At 39.1% G+C, this 10,013-nt stretch overlaps 1 protein-coding gene across 1 annotated transcript; it reads left to right on the top strand.

The window, feature by feature from the left end:
- The first annotated feature begins 1,348 nt into the window (after positions 1 to 1,348).
- On the top strand, positions 1,349 to 2,098 carry LOC6584567 (alpha-tubulin N-acetyltransferase 1). The gene has a single exon (XM_002010186.3). It carries the CDS (start codon positions 1,349 to 1,351, stop codon positions 2,096 to 2,098), a length of 750 nt encoding a protein of 249 aa, XP_002010222.1.
- Positions 2,099 to 10,013: the final 7,915 nt, after the last annotated feature.

Raw genomic sequence — 10,013 nt, 5'->3', positions numbered from 1 at the left:
AAGCATTGACATACGCTCATGTATATTATTACCATAGACTGTGGGTGTAGGAATTTCTGTTGACATATGTGATTCGAGGTAGAGCTCTTCAGTTGAGCTCTACCGGCTACCCCATTTGCGTTTACGGTGCAAATAAATTTGATATGAATATTTTCAGGTGTTCAAATTTCTGCAAAGGTGTTAATAATTGTCGGTAGAAGCTGTTTACGGAGGAGCCTAACTCCAAAACTGAATTATATTTAGTTTATTTTCAGCTCTACCGGCTCTACCAGCTACCCCCTACGCTTTTACGGTGCATACATCAATTGATTTCATTTCATATGAATATATCATTTCTGCAAAGGTGTTAATAGTTTTCGGTAGAGGCTGTTTACTGGGATGCCTTTAAAGTTGATATATACCACTCTAATCGTCATATATAGAGGAGATATATAAGTTAAGCGCTCCCATACTAGAGTACCAGTGATGGGGGACGCTGTGTTGGGTTCTTGTGAATATATAAACAACTTTGTGTTCAATGAAATAATATATTTGATATAATTTGGAACAATAGGTCTAAACTCTCTCTAGTCCGAATATAAACTGAACTAAATCTGTTCTACTGTTTAGGCTCACTTGAATGTCTGACAGAACTCTCCAGCCTCCTTAGGTTGTCGAAAGTCTTAACTTGTGCAACAACTTGAATGATATCAAGTGAGCTTTGTGGTATTCCAAGTGAGAGAGAGTTACCTCAAGCTAAATGGTAACTAATATGGAGTGTGAGCATGTCAACTGTAGATCATCCTGAAGGAATGGTGTATGGAGTGCCTGGGATCATTACGATTGATTCGTTAAAGGAGTGATTGATGCTGGTCAGATCTGGTTAGCACCCTCTATATGTTTAGGTGTATGCCCTAATTGCTCGCATAGTAAAGTACTCGTATATCATGAGTCCCCCATCTGCCTCCCCATGGATAAACGACAGCTGAACGACCTGAATTTCCTTCAGCTTCATCAGTTAGATTTTGACACCTGAATGACGTGTATTTCGTTTAGTTTAGTTTTCATTTCATAGTCCAGTCGGCGATGCTTTGTGTATCCAATTCCATTCCATCTAGTAGTCCTACAATCGTGTTTTTAGTCTAGTGTCGGCTCAGAGTTTCGAGCACAATTTACAATTTCATTTGATTTCGGCCAGTACGCAGTTTTTAATTTTCCCAATGATAAAATTTCAACTAACGCTATAAATTTTCTATTCAATTCGCAAATAACTGACAAGCTCGCTGAAATATCGTCGTATTGTGTTTAAATTTTTGTTAGCTGTTTCTTGTTTTTTTTTTTTTGTTTCGTTCAAGTTAGCAGCGGTAGCATGGAGTGCGCTTTTGACTTGAAGCCGCTGTTCGAGAAGGACATCATCAAGGTGCGATCGGACCTGCTGCCCGAGGGCTTCGTGGGCAGCCCCGAGGCGTGCTGCGATGCCAAGCGCAAGCTGGGCTGGATCATTGACAGGATCGGGCTGCTGTCGGCCCAGGCGCAGGGACTGCACACATCGGTGACCAGTGCCCGGCAGATGAATGGCAATCAGACGATCTACCTGATGGCCGGCAAGGCCAAGGAGGGCGGCAAGCTCGTCGTCACCGGCCTGCTCAAGATGGGCCCCAAGGATCTCTACCTGTTCGACGAGCGCGGGCAGCTGCGCAGCCGCATCGGCACTCCGGCCGTGCTCGACTTCTTCGTGCACAGCGCCCATCAGCGCCGCGGCCTGGGCAAGCGCCTGTTCGACAATATGCTGCGCGACCTCGATCTGACCCTGTGCAAGTGCGCCGTGGATCGCCCGTCGGCCATGATGACAGCCTTCCTGGCCAAGCACTACGGCCTGGTGCGCACCATCGCCCAGGCCAACAACTACGTGCTCTACGATGGTTTCTTCGGCAACAGCGATGCCGATGCCCAGGACATACCCAACACCAGGTTCGTGCGACGCCCGCGGGCAGCCGCCAAGCCCGAGCTGGAGCACAAGGTGCTCAGCATGGCCGAGATTATGGAGGCGGGCAATAGGCATTCGCGCGACAGCAGAACCATCATCAAGCGCAGCGGAGATAGCAGAAGCTGGCAGTAAGGAGGCCGCGACTTTGTGGAGACAGACGGTGGGGACGGACCGTGGGGGCGGACAGTGGGGCCGGACGAGGGGCACAAGGGGGACAAGGGAACGGACAGGGGAACGGACAAAGGGACAGAAATAGACAGAATCGCTTAAGGATAACAATCTGTAGTAGTCTTATATATATATATAGATAATATATATATATATATATATGTATGCTATATGCTCATATATAGATGCATATGTATATATATTGATACATATTCACATATCTACACGCACATTCACACATGCACATGTCCATGTGAACTATCTGTAGTATGCCATTGTCTATCACGTGTTGTCTCGCAGCACTACGGAAAGCATTCAACTGACACAAGAGGTTGTCGACAATCGAAATAGCATCTTTTATTCGTTTTTGGCCGAGGGAGCGTTTTCAAAATTCGAGTACACACGAAACACGGATTTCACAAGTCTACACTTTACATTTGTTGGGATTTAGCTGTTTAGGTACTAAATGTATTATCCAAATCATATTTCTACGTTTAATAAATAATGTAAATATAACCACGCCGAGAACTCCTTATTTGCACGGCCAAACAATCGCTGGGCGACTTCATAATCGGCTATCGGAAACTGTACCAGAAACAGCAGGTATTATTCTGATGTAATAGAACGTGCTGCTGCTGCTGCTGCTCACGCTGTTAGAATACCCTCGAAATCATTGAGAGCGAAAACTCTGGCTATGAAGGTCTTGTGAATGGGCAGAGAATAGGGCGTGAGAGAAATCCCATTGCATTGCTAATATGTATAGCTTATAACTGATCTGGAAGGCAGAGAAGAGGTCGTGAGAGAGAACCCATATCATATCTAAAATATATGCATATACCATATTATATATCTGTGTATGATATGTGCATATTCCAGATTAAAAAGACTTCCAGTATCGATCCAATCTGTTCGCTCCTCCCCCCTTCCGTCCGTCCGTCCATTTGTCGACGCTTCTATCTCTCAAGCAACAAAAGCCAGAGACTTGCTATTTGTAAAGCTTGTTTATACTTATACTAGTTTATCATGTTTCTTTTCGATAGCTCTAGTACATTTTCGAATCGATAAAAATCGATATGGTCTATGATTAGCATTAGAGTTTCACATTTTATTATTACTGTGAAGGTTCGTGTATGACAGACGAGAATATAAGAATTTTCGGATTTTGGATACGTGTCCCAATTTCCCCAATACACACAAAAAAAAACTTGGATCCCTTTCCAGAGGCTTGAATGTCATTTTCATGCTTTAAAAACTGAAATTAAAAATTCTATAGAAAATAAAAGTTAATCAAGAAATAATCAGTCAGTGTAGAACCCAAGCACAGCTCAAACTCTGCCCAAGCTCTGCTCAAGCTCTGCTCAAGCTCTGCTCAAGCTCTGCCCAAGCAAGCAGAGCTCGTGCTTGTGTGTGTGTGTTGCTTGATTGGAATGTTAGCTGAGCACACTGTAAAGGGTATCTGCTAGTCGAGCCCACTGGAGAGAACTTGTTACTTGTTTGTTGTCGTTGCTGAATTTCGCTTTTTATTTGCATAGTTTCAATTTCATTTAACTTTTATTTGCTGCCACGTTGGCAATGCCAAATGTGGCGTTAAGGTAACTTTGTCTTGTTGTTGTTGTTGTTGTTGCTGATGTTGTTGTTATTGCCCAGCATTGGCATAATATTTAATAGGCAGGCAAACAGTTGGCTCGAGAGTGGGCTGCGTCTGTCCTCTGTCTCTGTCTCCCTCCCTCTCTCTCCCTCTCGCTCTCCCTCTCTCTCTCTATCAATGGCCCACGCAGTTTAGGCCGTGTCGCATCATTTTAGCCAAATGGCAGCAACGCGAAAACAAATTCTGAGCCGCACCGTGAATGGCGAATGGCGAATGGCGAAACGAGTTTAATTTCTCGGCCGTTCGCAATTGGAGCTGCATTGGATGCGCGCATCTCTGTCTGGATATGTGTATTTGCGAAATGTTGGCGAGAAACAATGATGGTTGGGGCAAATGGGAAATGAAATTCAGTTGAGCAGGCACACACACCTACGCACACACACACGTGCACGTCGAGACAAGCACAATGGGAAAAATATTAAAATTCAAAATTTTTGTCACGTGTCAAACGCCATTTATGCGCTTCGTGATCGCACGCGGCTCAGTCTGGGGCTCACATATACATATGCACATGAGCCAGGCACACACACACACACACACACACGGATAGCACGGCCTCAATACCAATACTAATGCACGCACGTAGGCAGCGGACAGAAGGACACGTAGACGAGGCGACGCAGCGGTCGCTAGAAGCAACAGAAAGTTGAATAACAGGGCGAGGCTAGTTCAGTGTGAGTGAGAGAGAGAGAGAGAGTGAGAGAGGGAGGGGGAGTGGTAGTGGTAGTGTGGGCATAAGACAACAACGAGTCGCTTGGGGCATTGAAATTATCTCACGCAATGTGTAACACACTGAAGACGAAATCAATATTTATATAAAGGTGCTTGCTGCACCCAGAGTAACAGGTATACATGCATATGTATGTGTGTATGTGTGTGTATATATTATAATAGTATTATAGAGTATTTATAGACATACAGTGAGTAACAGGAAATAGCATGTATATTATGAAATATAATAAGAAAAGTGTAAGTGATAAGGTTTACGTAGAGAAATTTCACATTTCAAATGAGGTATATATCAAGTATTATACTTGACACAGTTATAAAGAATTATCCTTAAAAAGCACCACGGCTGATTAGATGGAAAAGTGTCTCTATAAATGTGGCATATATCAAAGTATTATATTTGACATAACTACAAAGAGTAATACATAAAAAAAAAAAAAAAAAAAAAAAAAAAAATAATTACCGTTACTTGAACATTTATTAAAATTTTCGTTAATTTGACGTGTCAGCGCTTGCACACACGAACAGACGCACGGACGGACAGGGTCCTGATCAAGAATTTATATATGTATATATACATTATGGGGTCTGCCACGCCTCCTTCTGCCCGTTACATACATTTTCACCAAACCAATATACCCCGATTTCCCATTTTATTTATTTATTTATTTTCTTAAAGCTATTGACAAAAACGAGAGTCAATTTTAATTTAAAAAAGCCTATACAAAGTACACGATATAATTTCAATAGTAACACCAACCCGATGGGGGTATTTTATTTGCCAGTCCGGCCGGCTATGCCCACGTCTCACAGCCAAACATGGTCAGTGATACTATTGAAGCTATGAAAAGAAAGTGTTAGTAAGAAAACTTAAAAAAATAAAATATTAAAATGTAGGTTATTAAACAATATTTAGCATACTTAAGATAATTCTTAAAATAATAATAAAAAATAAAAAAATAATAATAATAATAAAAAATAAAATAAAATAAAATAAAATAAATAAATAAATAAAAGGAGTTAAAAAAAAAACAATAATAAAAAAAAGAAAAAAAGAATAAAATAAGAAGAGATAAAGTATAGAAAAAGAAAAAGGCCGGTAATAAGAGAAGTTGCAAGAAAAGTTAATAAAAAGAATAAGAAATAATAAAATGAAAAGAGTAATGGAAGAGCCAAAAATAGAGTATAAGAATAGAATTGAGAAATCACTAACACAACATTAGCAGCAAAAACGTATGCCAATGCTTATGCCTGGGCATTGTGAGTGATTTCCCTAAGATAAGCCGATAGTACACTTTTTATTTTAGGAGGAGAGAGCTCTAAGGAAAAAACGTGATAATATTTATTAAAATTAACACAAAGAACATGAAACGCACTGTGCAAAGAATAATCCCTAGTGCACACAGGTAAATGAAGCGGACGATAGTGTCTAGTTGCTCGGGACGGAACCAAAAAATTTAGACGACCCAACAGAGAGGACGAATCAATATCACCACTAATCAATTTATGCAGAAAAACAATTCCTAAAATTGTTCTGCGATTGGTTAGCGATGGAAGATCAATTAGCTGGAGCCTACTATGATAAGACGGTAATCGTAAATTACTGTCCCATCTAAGGTCTCTTAAGGCAAAGAGAAGAAACTGTTTTTGGACCGATTCGATACGATCCTGATACAGTTTATGTTGCGGAGACCATACGACAGAACAATACTCTAGGATAGGACGCACAAGCGAAGTAAATAAGCGCTTGGTAATAAAAGGATCTTTAAATTCCTTAGACCAACGTTTAATAAAGCCAAGCACACTTTTTGCTTCATTAATTATGGTAGAAATATGAAGATTAAAGTTAAGTTTACAGTCAAAGAATACACCAAGATCTTTGACTGTAAAGATGCGTCGTAAGGAATTATTGCTAATTTTATAATCAACAATTAGAGGAACGGTACGACTGAAGGTCATTGTCATACACTTTGAGCAATTTAGGTCAAGCTGGTTTGCCACACACCAAAGTTGAAATGCATTTAGGTCATCTTGAAGGTGAAGATGTCCATTTGCCCTGGAGTATGGAAGGCAAAGTTTTACATCATCAGCATACATAAATATCGTGGAATACGAGATACAACTAGGAAGGTCATTTATAAAAGGGGAAAAGAGCAATGGGCCCAAATGGCTACCCTGAAGTACACCAGACGAAACAAAGATAAGTTTAGACATAGCTGTTCTCAGCAAGACTCTTTGGGTTCTACCCGTTAAATAGGATGAAATCCAAGAGACAAGACTGGGTGAAAATCCTAAGCGTTCAAGCTTAAGAATTAGTATGTAATGATGTACTGAGTCAAATGCTTTACTGAAGTCCGTATAAATAAGATCGGTTTGCATTTTTTTGGAAACGCTGTCATTAACAAGCGACGTGAACTCAAGTAAATTAGAGGACGTAGATCGATTTTGAACAAAACCATGTTGAGATGGTTGAATAATCGATTTGCAAAAATGCTGCAAGGCCGATGTTATGATTTTCTCAAATAACTTCGGAATAACAGATAATTTCGCGATGCCTCTATAATTGGAAATATCAGATCTTCCACCTTTTTTATATAAGGGAATGATGAAAGATTCTTTCCAAATTGAAGGGAACACAGAAGTATCCAAGGACAAGTTAAACAATTTTAGTAATTGTGACTGAAGAGAAACACTGCACTCTTTAATCACACAACTAGGAATATTATCAGCACCAGGAGAGAAAGATGATTTCAATGTCTTAATGGCTGCAGCCAGAGAGGATGCAGTAACTTTGGGAGTATTTATAGATCCATATTCAGGAAGAGAATAAGGATATGAGTTGCTGTAGAGATAAGCAGAAGAATAAGTGGATTGAAAAAAATCAGCAAATAGATCAGAGGAATCCTGATCATTGCACGTTTTTTCACCTCCAAGGACAAATGAGGACGGCAAACCAGAGGATTTACGCTTCGAGTTTTCAATGGGTTCAGGGTATAAACAAAAATTAAAAATATAAAAAAACATTATATGAATATGATATGATATGTATGATATGATATGTTATGTATATTAATATAAGAGTATCTGTATTTTGATAGCTTATTATATATATTAGTATATATTCACATATCTGTAGACCTATATGTATTTATAGTATATAAACACTAATGCCACGCCTCTTGATCTTATTGAAAAGATCTATTATATAAGCATAAATATTTTATCTGTTTCTCCCTTTTCTTTCTCTATCTCTCTGCTTTCCTTTATCTCTCCCATTTTCTTTCTTTCTCTCTCTCTCTCTCTCTCTCTCTCTCTCTCAATTCTAATATATTAATTAAAATACAAATCGAATTCATCTCGAATTTTAGTCAAAAGTTCAACTACAACTTAAGCTGAATTTGGTAAGCAAATTTTTGGCTTTTCTGCCACTAGCAGACATGGTGAGTGTATGCTTCTGTGTGTGTGTGTATGTGTGTGTAAACCATTTTGTTTTTAGCTAAATTTCAGTGCATGTTGCTGACGTTTTCAATGCGCAGAGAATTGTCTGATTTTGATGTCGTGTGTGTGTGTGCTTGTCTCTTTCTCTCTCTCTCTCTCTCTGTGTGTGTATTATTGTAAAGCATGTTAAATTCACATACATGTGCCTGTGTCTGTGTGTGTGTGAGTTACTTTGATGCTTTTAAGTGCGTGCGGCTGGCCACGAAAAAATGTGTGCACGTTTCTTACTTTTATAACACATACTATTAAGCATTATGCGCCTGTGTGTGTGTGTGTGTGTGTGTGTGTGTGTGTGGGTGTCTCTCTGTGTGTGCTCGACTCTGTCTGTGGCACTTTTATGACCACATATCGATTGTACGACTTTGCTGTTTACCGTTATGCAAAACTACCTTTAAAATAATACAAATATTATGTGAATTGTTTTTGATTTTGTTCTCTTCTGCTGGGCTTTGTTTATTTTTATACACATACATATTTATTTATTATATATATATTTATAATTTGTTTTCAATAAGCAAAGCAAACACAATTAGAATTTCGATATGAGTTAAATTTTAATTTCACGATTTATTTACACAATTTTGTTGATTTTTTTTCCTCTTTGTTTTTGCTTCTATTGCTTTTAATTGTAATTAAATTTTCGGTCAAATTTTTGTGTTTTATGTTTTGGTTTTTGTTTTTTTGCTCTGGCATTGATTACGCTGCGTATGCGGAATATTGTGCATACGCAACGTGCGCCGGAGCGTTTATTGACCGCATCAGGCACACAATTGATGCGAGAACTAATTATTAATGCATTTCCATTTAAATTTGCATTTAAATAGATTATAATAGATCAGCAGACGCGAAGCATTTAATGAGCTCCAAGTGAAAGCCGTTTAACTAAAGCTCCTGGCGTCACCTGTAGCCGATTCTGATTCAGACTCTGAGTGAAGCTGCGATTTCTCTGAGCAAACCAAATGCGTTTAGCTCGCATCACTCTAAGAGATTTGCCCTCAAACTGTTCAGTCAAACTCTTGAAATGCACTTGGAATACTCAAAAGGATCTCTCCTGTCAGTTATTATATAGATGACCTTATCAATATGATATCTGTGATGGCATCCAGCGTTAAAAGACGTTTAAAGCCTTGCCACACACCGACTGGCAAAAAGTGGCAACGCTTTCACAGAGACATGGAACATGGAACATAAGACATGGAACATAAGATATGGACATGGAACATCTGGAATGAACTTTTTCAGCACATCAAGATTTTTCATTTGGTCTGAATCTATTTCGTATTCGCTGCGATCCCTTAGCTTGGGCTCCTAAAGCTTGGTATATTAACGGTTGATCCATTCCTCAATGAAGCCATTTTATGCAAAATTTAAGGAATTTTAAGGATGATCTCTGTCTCTCATTATTTATCTCTCTCTATCTTTGTATGATCTCTTTAATATATGCATGCAGGAAAAAGCAGTAGCAACTCTCCTTTTTCTCTTCAAATAGAAGAGTAGATCATACGCTTGAAATGTCTTATATGTACAGACATCCATATGGTGAAACACCCAAAGAATCCCGCAACTAATTTTAGACGAGCTCAAACTGAGGTTGTTCGCGCTCTCAAGATATTAAAGAAACGTGTTGGACCTATCGATATGATAATCCAACAATAATCGAATCGAAATTGAGAATTGTGTTTGAACTTCAAGCTTTGCAGCTGTTTCATCTGAATTTGGGAGCCGTTATATAAGACAATGAGAAGAATGAGAAGACGATGAAATATCATGAAACATGAAACGAACAACAGCTGAGGGCAGTGCTCGCCATAGAGCTGACCAGGCTATGGCAGTTGGATTTTTGCATATAATATAATATAACCTTCAACAGCCACTATGTACTGTATATATAGATCAAGTTGTGTCATTAGAGATTTCAAAGATGCAGTCACATCGATTTGAAGAAAATGACAATGCACCGTCTCTCAAATCAATGATATTTATTTTTCATAAACATTCATTATG

This window comes from Drosophila mojavensis, unplaced genomic scaffold, assembly GCF_018153725.1.
Source record: "Drosophila mojavensis isolate 15081-1352.22 unplaced genomic scaffold, ASM1815372v1 contig_136, whole genome shotgun sequence".
Classification (NCBI taxonomy): Eukaryota; Metazoa; Arthropoda; class Insecta; order Diptera; family Drosophilidae; genus Drosophila; species Drosophila mojavensis.
This window is presented reverse-complemented; position numbering and strand designations above follow the sequence as displayed.